This window comes from Lithobates pipiens, unplaced genomic scaffold, assembly GCF_037356315.1.
Source record: "Lithobates pipiens isolate NorthernLeopardFrog02 unplaced genomic scaffold, aLitPip1_a1.2 Scaffold_30, whole genome shotgun sequence".
NCBI lineage: Eukaryota > Metazoa > Chordata > Amphibia > Anura > Ranidae > Lithobates > Lithobates pipiens.
In genome coordinates, this window is record NW_027507791.1 from 84,256,093 (window position 1) to 84,270,620 (window position 14,528).

At 46.2% G+C, this 14,528-nt stretch overlaps 1 protein-coding gene across 1 annotated transcript in view; it reads left to right on the top strand.

Annotated features, from left to right (window-relative positions):
- Positions 1–14,528, top strand: part of TYRO3 (TYRO3 protein tyrosine kinase) — a 312,942-nt gene that overhangs the window by 159,507 nt on the left and 138,907 nt on the right. Inside the window, exon 7 of the mRNA XM_077464521.1 lies at positions 1,663–1,831. Coding sequence (XP_077320647.1) covers positions 1,663–1,831 — 169 coding nt within the window. The remainder of the gene's footprint in view (positions 1–1,662; positions 1,832–14,528) is intronic.

Consider the following 14,528-nt stretch of genomic DNA (forward strand, 5'->3'; position numbering starts at 1 on the left):
AGAAATTGTTGTGGTAAACTTCTGTTGATGGGACATGTTGGAAAACGTTTGTCGATCAGCTGCTGCAACGTTCAGTATATTCTAGCATCAGCTGTTAGAATACAAAGTCCCAGTGGTGGAGGGGGAGATTTCCATCTCATTTGTGTGGATGGTGGAATCTGTTATGCCTCGTACACACGATCGGACTTTCCGACAACAAAACCGTCGATTTTTGTTCAAAGATTGTTGGCTCCAACTTGTCTTGCATACACACGGTCACACAAACGTTGGCCAACAATTACGAACGTAGTGACATACAAGACGTACGTGATATCTCCGTTACGATCGCTAGTTTTACAAGACCGAGCGCTTCCGGTTCATACTTGATTGCGAGCATGCGTGAACTTTTGTACGACAGACTTGTGTACACATGATCGGAAAGTCCGACAACTAAGTTGTTGGCGGAAAATTTGAGGATCTGCTAGCCAACAAATGTTCGATGGAGCCATACACATGGTCGGACTTTCAGCCAACAAGCTCACATCCACATTTCCCATTAGAAAGTCCGACCGTGTGTATGCGACATTAGACTTTTTTTGTTCAGGCAGCTGCCTGAACAAAAAATAAATAACTGTGTATAGTCAGCTTTCGCTGCTTTGCGCAGTGCATTAAGTCAATGGTTTGAACATGCTGTCAGGAGAGGAGAGCAGAGTGATAAACCTTTTCTTATTCACTGTCCAATCACAGGCTTGGAGGAGATTGGTGACCGGGATGTAGAAAAGAAAAAAGAGGCCACTGACCTGTCTGTGCTGTCAGGCGATTTCAAATTCTCGAATTCGCTTGTATCTTTATAGTTTTAACATAAACTGAAAATATGGGTATCCTTATTTAAAATGCGTCTAAACTCATAAATGGAAATTTAATATTTTTCAGCTGACCGGTCTTTGGAAATGGTGGCCACATTCAATTTTATTTTTCATGCTTTTTTTTTTTCCTTATATTATCAGATAGTGATCCTGTCAGTACCACACTCCCTGCTCTCATTCATAGTACTTTATGGTGTAAGCCTTGTCTCCCCACCTTTGCAGCTTAAGGGGGGAGCATTTGGGGAGAGAGTTGGTAAAAACGTGACTCCACTGCTTGTTTTTACTACTCTCCCCTCAACCACAAGTGTAAAAAAGGCCTTACAGTGATTGTAAAAGCAGAATCCCCCCCCCCCCCCCCCCAAATACATACCTGAGCCCGATCTCAATCCAGCGATGTGCACGAGAGCCAAGGCTCTCTTGACTCTCTCTCTCTCCTCATTGGCTTAGATACAGCAGCATAAGCCATTGGCTCCCCCTGCTGTCAATCACAGCCAGTGATGAGGATGCCAGGCTCAGGGGGAAGCACACTCAAGTGCCCCCATAGCAAGTACTCGGTAGGAGAAGGAGCAAAGAGTGCCAGCGGGGGGATCTGAGAAGAGGGGGGATCAGGGGCGCTCTGTGCAAAACCATTGCACAGAGCAGGTAAGTATGCATGTTTGTTATTTTAATTTAAAAACAACCACCAATTGTTCTTCGAGAAATATTGCTTATTTATGCCCAGCTTTAAGCAAATTTTCACAAAAAGTTGCGTAATCCTTAAATACAAGGGCTTGTTTTAACGGTAGTCACCTAACAATACCCACTTCTTGTCTTTTAGGTCCTAGTGTTACACGATGTGTACTCGCAGCATGTCATCGTTCCTCCTTACGCCGTCACCTTAGAAGAGCTTAAGCCATTGACGAATCACAGCATCCGCCTGCAGTGTGCTAACGAAGTGGGCTCCTCTGTTTTCACTGAATGGCTGTCGTTTCAAACACTGGAAGCCGGTAAGCAGAGCAATGTTAAAATACACTTTTCTTGTTGACTTATTGATCATCAGGACCTCATAAGCTGATACACTTTAATTCCTGAGGCTGCTTTGGACAGCACTTGAAGCAGATTATGAAGGGGACTCTTGGCGTTAAGGCATACTTGTCATGATCCTGCATGTCCTTCAAATCTAGTTTCTGTGAGGGCAGAACTCCTCTACAGTTGACTTAGAGAGGGAGTAACCAGGCTGATAAAGATATCCACTCTATATCAGTAATGTGTTAAAGGTTAGATCAATAAATACCTATTTTTAGAGTTTGCTATTGTCACATTGTGTTGGTTAACCAACCTGACCTTTTTTTTTTTTTAATACGAGTTACTTTTAAGGACTGTACACCAACATTCACAGCAATGCTTAGATTTCTCTGTCTGCATTTACTGCACCTCTAACAGTGAGATATTCATATTGTGCTGGGGTATCATCTATGAGGGGCCGTATAGTGCACAGGTACCCACAACAGCCTTACCTGGAAAAAAAACGTCCATTTAATTGTCACTATGCTGTCCAATCGCTCTGCCTCTCTCCTTCTTAAAGCGGGAGTTCGGCCGTTTTTTTTTTTTTAAAGTCAGCGGCTACAAATACTGCAGCTGCTGACTTTTAAAATAAGGACACTTACCCGCCCAGCGCACCCGCGATGTCGGCACCCGAAGCCGATTTCTCGATCGTCTCTCGGGTGCTGCCGCCGCCATCTTGGGTATGGGAATCAGAAAGTGGAGCCTTGCGGCTTCACTTCCTGGTTCCCTACTACGCATGCGCGAGTCGCGCTGCGCAATAAGGATGGTCCCGGGGGACCCGCTGGAGGTGGCGTAAATATCCGCAGATTCTGCGGATATCTATGCCGCAAGTGGGTGCAAATACCTGTACTGTACAGGTATCTGCACCCCCCTCCCCCCTGAAAGGTGCCAATTGTGGCACCGGAGGAGGGAGGGTTCCGATGAGCGGAAGTTCCACTTTAGGGTGGAGCCCCGCTTTAAAACCTAAAGCCGGCCATACACAGTGCAAATTTCTTTCCTACAACCAGGGGTTGATATGGGAGTCCCTCCAGCCATTGTGTTCTTCCAGCGGGGGTGGCTTTGCATGTAAGATCGATCAACTTGGTACATTCAGCCAGCCCATAGATGTTTTGGATCTCGGGTGGTTCCTGCTCCTCCTAACTCCAGCTTCACTATCATGTAAATAGTTTGCTTGGGCCAAACAAACTATTTGCTTCACAAAAAAATGTGGCTACTGTTAGCGTTGTATAAACTGTACGATGCATCATCTCTGTTTTGGCAGTGGTATGGGGACTCCCTGTTCTGTTCCCAGAACAGAATTGAGCCGGGCTTCTTAGCCATTCACAGGAAGTCTTGTATTATATCAATCAATACAAGGCTTCCTCTGAATGGCTGAAATGGTGATTGAGACATCACCTGGCTGCCTCCATACCTTAGCCATAGGCGTGTGTAGGGTGTATCACCCTGTAGGGTGCAGATGCCCCCTGCTGCCCTGCCCCCCATACTAGAAGACAAAGAAAACAAGAGAAGGGCGCACCGACTTAGTGCAATTCGATTATAAACATTTATTATAGGATAAGAAGTGACACGCATAATACTCACAAACGCATGTTATATATACGCATGTCAAAACACAATGTAAACAAGTCGCCTCTAGGATTGCGGGAATGCTCCAATGATGCAAGGAGACCAGATGGCATCTGTGATGGCTAGGCTGATGCATTTCAAGGGATACCCCTCTTCCTTAGAGCCACCTGGCCCTCCTCCCACAGTGTTTCCAGCTTCCCTCCTCTCCTCTCCTGCCAGCTGCTGTCGGGGATCTTTTTAAGTGGAGAGTGGGGGAAGGAGCCGGTGCAGCGGGGGCTGGAGAGAAAGGTACTGGGGAATCTCAGTACCTTTCATTATCTCAAAGGTTTGACATCAAGGGTTTGTTTAGACCCCTGATATATTTCACCAAAGCCCCTCAATGGGGCTCCTAAAACAATTGTAAAATAATATTGTAATAAATAATAATATTGTGACAATGTATTAAAAACTACAATTTTAAATAAAAAAAAAAAAAACTACTGGCACTGTACAATACTCTACCGACACCGCCCACTGCCCTTTTGAAACTGTCCATGTTTTAATACATGCTTACATTTATTTATAAGAGTGTGTGTGTATATGTATGTACACCCCTCCCATTTTTGTAAATATTTTATTCTATCTTTTCATGTAACAACATGACACTTTGCTACAATGTGAAGTAGTGAGTGCAGAGCTTGTATAACAGTGTAAATTTGCTGTCCCCTCAAAATAACTCAACACACAACCATTAATGTTTAAACCGCTGGCAACAAAAGTGAGTATACCCCTAAGTGAAAATGTCCAAATTTGGCCCAATTAGCCATTTTCCCTCCCCGGTGTCATGCGACTCGTTAGTGTTACAAGGTCTCAGGTGTGAATGGGGAGCAGGTGTGTTTAAATTTGGTGTTATCGCTCTTACTCTATCATACTGGTCACTGCAAGTTCAACATGGCACCTCATGGCAAAGAACTCTCTGAAGATCTGAAAAAAAAGAATTGTTGCTCTACATAAAGATGGCCTAGGCTATAAGAAGATTGCCAAGACCCTGAAACTGAGCTGCAGCACGGTGGCCAAAACCACACAGCAGTTTAACAGGACAGGTTCCACTCAGAACAGGCCTCACCATGGTCGACCAAAGAAGTTGAGTGCACGTGCTCAGAGTCCTATCCAGAGGTTGTCTTTGGGAAATAGACGTATGAGTGCTGCCAGAGAAGCTCCAGAGGTTGAAGGGGGGGGGGGGGGTCAGTGCTCAGACCATACGCTGCACACTGCATCAAATGAACTGCATGGCTGTCATCCCAGAAGGAAGATTGATGCACAAGAAAGCCCGCAAACAGTTTGCTGAAGGCAAGCAGATTAAGGACATGGATTAATGGAACTGAACTGAAGCAGGGCATGATCCCCTCCCTTCAGAGACCGGGCCCCAGGGCAGTATTCCAACATAATGACCCCAGACACACCTCCAAGGTGAACACTGCCTTGCTAAAGGTGAGGGACTGGCCAAACATGTCTCCAGACCTAAACCCTATTGAGCATCTGTGGGGCATTCTCAAACGGAAGATGGAGGAGCGCGAGGTCTTTAACATCCACCAGCTTGGTGATGTCATCATGGAGGAGTGGAAGAGGACTCCAGTGGCAATCTGTGAAGCTCTGGTGAACTCCATGCCCAAGAGGGTTGAGGCAGTGCTGGAAAATAATTGTGGCCACACAAAATATTCACACTTTGGGCCCAATTTGGACATTTTTTCTTAGGGGTGTGCTCACTTTTGTTGGCAGCAGTTTATACATTAAAGGAGAAGTCCAGCCTGAGCTTGTTTGAATGGGCTTCTCCTATGGGTCACAGGAGTGCAATTTTTTTTGTACTTTTGGGACCCATTTTAAGCAGAGAGCAGACTGAAGTCCGCTCTCTGCTAACCACACTGGAATCAGTTCAGGCACCGCGTCATCACAATAATGAAGTCTGGATCTGCTAAGTGCCTGGACTGATGCCTGTCTCAGCCTCTCAGCAAGCCTTTGATAGCCTGAGATGGCCTCTCCCTGCCACTCCACATCTCAGCGCTCCAGTGAGCGCTGGAGGACAGAGTAGAGAGCCGCTGACTGACAGTGAGCAGCTCTCTGGCTGAGAGAAACGAGCCATCAGCAATGTTCGATCGCTCGGATCTCAGTGCAGAGGCGCCGGGGGACAGATGCAGCATCGTTCCGATGCTGCATCCTGCTAGACAAGTATGAATCAAAAAATAATAATCTTTTAATGGCTGTGTGTTATTATTTTGAGGGGAAAGCAAATTTACACTGTTATACAAGCTGTACACTCACTACTTTACATTGTAGCAAAGTTTAAGTTCTTCAGTGTTGTCACATGAAAAGATATAATAAAATAGTTACAAAAATGTGAGGAGTGTACTCACTATTGTTAGATACTGTAAAAAGTCTACACACCTCTGTTTATATGTCAGGTTTCTGTGATGTAAAAAAAAAAATGAGACAAAGATGAATCATTTCAGATCTTCTTCCACCTTTAATGTGACTTATAAACTGTATAATTCAGTTGAACAACAAACTGAAATGGAAGGTGGAGGGAAGTAAAAATAAAAAACAAAAATAATATGGTTGCATAAGTGTGCATACCCTTAAACTAATACTTTGTTGAAGCATCCTTTGATTTTATTACAGCACTCAGTCATTTTGAGTATGAGTCTATCAGCATGGCACATCTTGTCTTGGCAATATTTGCCCATTCTTCTTTGTAAAAACTCTCCAAATCTGTCAGATTGTGAGAGCATCTCCTGTGCACAGACCTCTTCAGACCCCCCCCCCCACAGATTTTTGGATCGGATTCAGGTCTGGGCTCTGGCTGGGCCATTCCAAAACTTTAATCCTCTGGTAAAGCCATCTCTTTATTGATTGTGATGTATGCTTTGGGTTGTTGTCATGCTGAAAGATGAAGTTCCTCTTTGTGTTCAGCTTTCTAGCAGAAGCCGGAAGGTTTTGTACCAATATTGACTGGTTTTTGGAACTGTTCATAATTCCCTCAACCTTGACTAAGGTCCCAGTTCCAGCTGAAGAATAACAGCCTCAAAGCGTGATGCTGCCACCCCCATGCTTCACGGTGGGTATGGTGTTCTTTTGGTGATGTGCAGTGTTGTTTTTGCACCAAACATATCTTTTGGAATTATGGGCAAAAACTTGAACCTTGATTTCATCAGACCATAACACATTTTCCGACATGCTTTTGGGAGACTTCACATGTGTTTTGGCTAAATTTAGCCAGGCTTGGATTTGTTTTATTTTTTTGTTTTTTTGTTGTAAGAAAAAGCATCAGTCTTGTGTCTCTACCCCATAGCCAAGACATATGAAGAATACGGGATTATTGTCACATTGTCACGCCAGTACTTGCCAGATATTCCTGCACCTCCTTTAATGTTGCTGTAGGCCTCTTGACAGCCTCCCTGACCAGTTTTCTTCTTGTCTTTGCATCAATTTTGAAGGGATGTCCAGTTCTTGGTAATGTCACTGTTGTGTCATATTTTCTCCACTTGATGATGACTATCTTCACTGTGTTCCATGGTATATCTAATGCCTTGGAAATTCTCTTGTACCCTTCTCCTGACTGATACCTTTTAATAATGAGATCCCACTGATGCTTTGGAAGCTCTCTGCAGACCATGGCTTTTGCTGTAGGATGCGACTAAAAAAAGCGTAATTATTGCTTAATTCTGAATAAAGCTGCATCCCCAGTTATAAGAGGGTGTGCACACTTATGCAACCACATTATTTTAGTTTTTTATGGCTGTGGGCAAAGGGGACGCGGGCGTGACTTCCGCTCGGATTGCCACAGTGATCCGGGCGAACCTCGGTGCAGCTGTCAAAACCAGGTACCAGCTCCCCCAAAATGTGGCAGAGAAGGGGGGAGGAGACAAACAAGCTGAACTTCTCCTTTTGGGGGAAGTTCTGCTTTAACCACTTAAAGAGGGATTCCACCAAAAAAAAAAAATATTAAAAGCCAGCAGCTATAAATACTACAGCTGCTGACTTTTAATAAATGGACACTCACCTGTCCCGGGTTCCAGCGATGCGGAGGCCGATCGATCGCTCGGCTCTCGGCTGCTGCCGCCACCATTCTAGGTGAGGGAATCAGGAAGTGAAGCGAATCGGCTTCACTTCCAGTTCCCTACTGCGCATGCGCGAGTCTCGTCGCGCAATAGGAAATCTCCGCGCTGTCACTGGGACCCGTGTGTGTCCCAGCAGACAGCGCGGCAGGGCAGGAAATGGCGTAGACTCCCACGGGAGTCTATGCCCGGAAGTGGGTGTAAATACCTGTCTTTGACGGGTATCTCCACCCCCCTCCCCCCTGAAAGGTGTCAATTGTGACACCGGAGGGGGGGAGGGATCCGATCAGCGGAGGTTCCACTTTAGGGTGGAATCCCGCTTTAAGGACCAGAAGGATTTACCCCCTTAATGACCAGGCCATTTTTTGCAATACCGCACTGTGCTGCTTTAACTGACAATTGCGTGGTCGAGCGACGTTGTACCCCAATTTGACTTCCTTTTTTTCCCACAAATAGAGCTTTCTTTTGGTGGTATTTGATCACCTCTGCTGTGTTTTATTTTTTGCGCTATAAACAAAAAAAGAGTGACAATTTTGAAAAAAAAAACAATATTTCTTTACTTTTTGCTATAATAAATATACCCCCCCCCCCCCAAAAAAAAAATCTTCATCAGTTTATGCTAATATGTATTCTTCTGCATATTTTTGGTAAAACAAAATCGCAATAAGCGTATATATTGATTGCTTTGCGCAAAAGTTTTATAGCGGCTACAAAATAGGGGATAGATTTTTGCCATTTTTATAATTTATTTTTTACTAGTAATGGCGGCAATCTGCGATTTTTAGTGGGACTGCGACATTGGGTCGAACATATCAGACACTTTGACACTTTTTTGGGACCATTGACATTTATACAGCGATCAGAGTTACAAATAGCCACTGATTACTGTATAAATGTTACGGGCAAGGAAGGGGTGAACACTGGGGAGCGATCGAGGGGTTAAGTGTTTCCTAGGGAGTTGTTTCCAACTGTGGGGGCAGTGTACTGACTGGAGAAGGAGAGAGATCACTGTTTCTGATCACTAGGAAAAGCAGATCTCTCCCTACTCCCCTGTCAGAACGGGGATCTGTTTGTGTACATAGACAGTTCTGGCTCTCTATGGCACGACTGCGGGTGGCTTGTGGACATCGCAGCCGCCGGCTACGTGCATCGGCTCCGGCGTTACGCCGAAGGCGCCCTATCCCTCGTAAAGCAGCTGACTTACACCTACGGTGATTTGTGCGGGGAGCCAACCTGCTGCAATATAATGACAGTGGCTGGCCAGCAAGCGGTTAAGTTGAATACAGCACACTAGAAATAAAATGGTCACATAGCCTGAACCTGATCATAGTTTTATTGAGGATGAGAAGAAATGTCTACTTGTGAACATGTTTATAAGCACATTGTCCCCCAAGTGCTGTATTTATTTCCATTATACCATACGGTCTGTCAACTGCCAATCTGTCATAGTATTGTTTGTATGTGGGTGGGAGTTCTACAACTAGTACTTGGGAAAAGCCTTTAAATATGGAGAAAGATAAAGAACGAAAAAAGCGGGGCCCTAAAGGGGAAAAAGGCAAGAACCAGACTGGATGGAATCACCAGCCCTCTTCCCCAGATTCAGCATTCACGGACCTGTGTTGCCTTTTAAGTGTATTTAAAAAAAATAGGAATTCAATTATCCCTCATAAAATGAAGACGAACAAAGGCAGACATGCTTGAAGTACAGCCAGGGTAACAGCCATGGCTTCCTCCATAGATACAGTGGAGGAGTGAACATGGCCACCCTGGGACAGGAAGTGTGTTATTCACTAAATTACCAGATGTAAAGGGGGAAAATGCCTCAAAAAATAAAAAATTAAAAAATAATAATAATTAAAAAAAAAAAATATATATATATATATATATATATATATATATATATATATATATATATATATTTATGGTCAAAGCCCTCCGTCCTCAAAAGATATGGAAGGAAAACATAAACACGCCACATGACTAACAACATAGACCTGAAGTGTGCCCTGGTCTGCTGTACGGTAAACCCAGGTGAGCTGGGCAGTGAGCCCTGTGCTGCTGGGCGGTATGCTAAGAGAAGGGCGCATACCTAGAGAAAGTAATGGATGTTTCTGTCTGCTGTAAGGTCTGCTGTAAGGTAAACCCAGGTGAGCTGGACAGTGAGCCCTGTGCTGCTGGGCGGTATGCTAAGAGGAGGGGCGCGAAAGACTTAATTTAGGGAGAAAGTCGTTTATCATGGCAAGACCAGATGTTTTTAGAGGGCAAGGCCGCAGAAGGCTTGAAACATTTCGGACTGTGGGTTGGGAATGTACTGAGCGAAGCAGGTGGATTTCCATCTGCCCAACTTCCTGATCGCGTGCTCTGGAACTCCGTTGCGCGAGGCTGCTGATGCTGCTCCAATGAGGAAAGAATGTCCTGAGTAACGAGCGGGGTCGAGGCCTAAATTGCGTAGGAGGATCTTGACGTGACTGATAAACTGATTGCTGCTTAGGGGTCTAACTGGAAATGGTAATAACGGGCTGTCAGGTGAAGGATCAGGTAAGTGCGCTAGCAATTGGTCCAAGACGGCCACAGGGCACCAGGAATTGAGGGTTTCAAAAAACTTGATGTCCGTCCCTGGGCCCACCTGTTGTGTTTTAGTCACCTCTAGATGTAGGATGAAGAAGGTTTGGTGGCGAGTGAGGTGCCGCCTGCATAGCGTCTTACAGCGGGAGCTGGTGACTGTAAATTCGCTGGGGCGTAAAAACCGTAGAAAGCTAGGTAAATGGCTGCTCTAATGACCGGGCTGGGAAAGAGGCCAAAAGGGGAATGAGAGAGGATGAGCGATATCTCTGGGAAAATGGCGCTGGTCACGGGAAGACGTTTGCTGCTGACAGACAGAGCATCAGCTGAGGTATTACATTTGCCTGGGATGTGGATGCAGAGAAGATTAAACTGGTGCTGAAGGGACAATTGTACCAGCCTGCGTAGAAATGACATTATGGCCAATGACTTGGAGCGGCCTTTGTTTATGATGTTGGCTGTGGCTTGATTGTCTGTAGCGACAGTAACTGTTTGTCCCGCCCAGCTACTGCCCCAGACTTGCGCTGCAGCCACTATAGGATATAGCTCGAATAATGAGGAGGATAGGCTGAACCCGGGAATTGAGAGAATTTCTGGCGGCCGTGGGCGAAGTGATGGCCGAAAGTAGCCGCAAAGCCTGTGGAGGCTGCGGCATCTGTGATTATCTGGGGTGAAGAGGGAGATGCTGATGGGATAAACATCGAGATGCCGTTCCAATTTGCTAAGAAATTGTCCCACATGTTGAGATCGGCTATCGCTGCTTGGTCTAGCCTGAAGACATGGTCGGGGTCTTGGACTTGAGAAAGAAATACCAAGAGACTGGAGACGAAAGATCGACCCTGGGGAATAATCCTTACCGCGTAGTTGAGCATGCCGAGCAACGACTGAAGTTGCCTCTTGGTGCACACTTGGGTAACCGTAAAGGTATGAATGACCGCCCTGATGCGGGTTAATTTGTCGAGAGGTAAGCTAGCCTGCATGGCTTGAGTGTCGAGAATGATACCCAAGAAGGTGATGCGTTGTGCAGGGCCTTCCACCTTCTTCTCTGCTATGGGTATATTGAGTTTGGAAAAAACCTCCCTAAGGCTACTTAGATCTACTGGGGGTTCGCCGGGTTTCTCAATAAGCAGAAAGTCGTCCAAGTAGTGAATCACTTTCTGACAGGACGCGTGGTGTGAAAGAATCCAGGACAGGCACTGGGCAAACGCGCCAAAGAGCCACGGACTACTTTTGGAGCCGAAGGTTAACTTTGTGGCGAAATAGTACTGGTCCTTCCATTTGACTCCATGCCATTGCCATAGGCATGGATGAATCGGTAGTAACTTAAAAGCGTCCGCGATGTCTGCCTTGGACAGCCAGACGCCAGCTCCTAAGCTGAGGATGGTTTGGATGGCAAGGTCTACTGAAGAATATTTAAGGGCGAATTCCTCTGAGGGTATGAGGGAATTTAAACTAGGTATGTGAGAAAAATGAGGCGCGGACAAATCATAGACTAAACGAAGTTTATTAAAAAACTTGCCTTTAACGAGCCCGATGGGGCTGACTCTCCAAACAGAGAAAGGTGGGTGTGAGAAGGGGCCAATCATGTACCCCTGGTCAAGTTCATTCCGCAGCAAGGTGCTGATCGCTTCTTCGTCTGTGGCTGCTGACAGTAGATTTCTGCATTCATGGGTGGTGTCTGTAAGTGTAATAAACCCCGTGTGGAAGCCTATGGTGAATCCTTGCACTAGGAAGGCTGCTAGTGAGGGGTGTGAAAGAAGGTAGAAGTGCAGCCATCCGATGTGTATACGGCTTAGTCATGTGTGGTTGGGTTTTTTGATCCCGCAGGCGTGTCTGGGGTGAGCTTGGTGGCAAGCGAGGCAGATATGGAGGAGTCTACATTGAGGGATATTGCAACCCCCGAAGTTGAAGTTGTTGCAAATTTATGCCCCTCCTAGTGCTTTAATGGGACATCCTAACTTGTCTTCTTGGGGGCGCTGTGTAGATGCTCCTGAACTCTGAGCTACATTTGAGAAGGGGGGAAAGTACGGAGGGCGTCTGTCCTCGTTTTCCGAACACCAGCTAGCTGTGTGGGTGGCCGACTGGCAGTTAGTGCACAGCGGGGAGCGTAGCCGGGCGAAATGGCGACAGAATAGTTCTGTATCGACTGTGCTCCGGTCGGTAGCCATCTGGAACTGGCTGAGCCTAGCAGCTGCTTTGGCTGAAAAGGAGCGATGGCAGTCGTAAAACTCACTGCCTCCATACCTATAACCTAGATCCGTCACTGCGTGTAAATACAGATCTAGTTCTTCCCTCTTGTTGGGGTTGAGGGATCAAATTATGTGTCTGAACATGTCGAAGGCGAGCACGAACTCAGTGACTGTGAGCTTACGTGCGAGCCTTAGGTCTTTTGCTTTCAGGATGAAGGAGACGTCCCCCCATGTGTAGGCTTTGTTTTCCGCTGCGGCATTAACTGAAATAAGGAGGGAGGCCAGATTGACATCTCGGCCATCTAGGATGTCCTTCCTTATGCCAGCTGGGATGAGATGTGCCGGGAAGACGGTGGTGCTGCACTGGGGCGTACCTGAAGGCATCGGCATGGGGGTGGTAGTGGCGGGTGTAGGTGGCACGGGGACCACTTGTCGTACCTCCAGAGACTCCACTCTAGTCTGAACATCGGAGACTGTTGTTGAGAGTGAAGACACTAAGGAGTGCAGCTGAGTAACTGCTGATGAAATTGATTGTAGGGACGCCTGAGAGACTGGTGGGGCTGGCGTAGATGGTGGAAATAGTAACTTAAAAAGTTTAGCTTTCCTTGCTGTAGCCGGATAGGGAATATCCCTACGTCACAGCTCTGCTGTGAGTTTCGGGATGGTCCAGGCTCTGTAGGACTGCACGTCGTCGTTAGTTGAGCCCGCCCCGGGTGATGACGGGACAGGGGAAGGGATGTCACTGCTAAAACGAGAGGGGAAATGCATATGTTTTAAGGAAAGATTGGGGATACAGGAGGGAACAGAAATATATACTTCTCTTCTTTTTTTTTTTTGAGAAGATAGATAGCAGAAAGTAAGAAGAACAGGAGGAGTGACAGCCATAGCAACAGTTGGTTTGCGCTCGAGCGCTGTTGAGTGTAATTTTAGAAAACTCATAAGAATGCGTGACAACCGAGTTGAGCCAGGAGGTGACTGGCTAGATAACCAATAGCTCGGGTGTCCGTCTGTGCTTGTCACAGACTAGTGCACCAGAGTCCCCGGGGCGGACCGGGAGGGTAGCGGAAGTCTGGTGTGCTAAGTAGGAATGTTGCGATCTGTAGCAAATTGACGTGTGTTCGGTCTGCTAAATGCTTGCACTGCCAGCAAGAAAAGGGATTAAGCGACCTTGTCTGCGTAGTGGAGGCTTGTGCTCCGAAAACAGAGTGAGATGCATAGAAGTATGTGACAGTTGCTAACGCCTCGGAACCAAAAATAAATTATGTATGTGAAGTTAAATATGTCGTGAAAGGGTGTGAGAGAAAGGAAAATGTATATATCTTACTGTTTAATACCTTCTAACTACGCACCTGCCTTGAAGCCCTAGTGCTGGCGTCTCTTGTTGGGGTCAAGGAGTTTCGACCAAGAACCTACAGCGGGGTGACATGGAAGTAGTAATAAAGGTGGATTGCAAGAGCTGTTTCGGGGCCATAGGTGACCCCCTGGTGAAGAAATGCAAACCCTAGCCAAGTTCCCCTGTTTTTTTTTTCTTCCTTTTTTTTTTTTTTTTTTTTTACCTGGAATGGATGGTCTGAGCCTGTTGCAGGATGGACCAATTGGCAAGCTTACTGACCTAAAAAGGGGGGAAAAGGGATAGAGAAAATGTATGAGTAGCCATGTTGCTACTGGAGACGTTGGCCGTTTTATGAGCCAAATGCAGAAAGACTTGCAGTGATTGCAAGAAGACGGTTCAGGTAGAAAAAGAAAAGGTAAGAAAAATGACTATGTAGGATTGACCGTGCGCGATTGAGCGATTTGGTAGAGAGGTTTGTGAATGAACATGCTTAAAACAGATTCGAAAAAGTGAAAGAAAGTATTGCCGAAGCTTTGTGAAGTGTCTAGTAGAAACTGGGCTGGATGCGAGCCCTGAAAGAACGGGTGGTGAAAGATTCGACCCGTTTGGGTCGGTGATGCGATAGGGTTCGGTGCGGTTTGTTTAAGGATTGATTTCAGTGGGGATTCGAATCGTAGCGCTGATGCTGCGACTAGATGCGAATCCCCCGTAAACAGCTGCGAGTCTGAACCGAGACAGCCGATGACATGGCTGGGCTCGGACTGACTAGGTGTAGATGGTGTTTTTTAGCGAGGCCTTACGAATTGCCGAGAATTCGAACCGTAGAAACGAGTTTGGCGACCAGATTCTAAAAGAGTAGAGGGTCAGTTTAAGGTGAGGTGCACGTTTGGTGGACAGA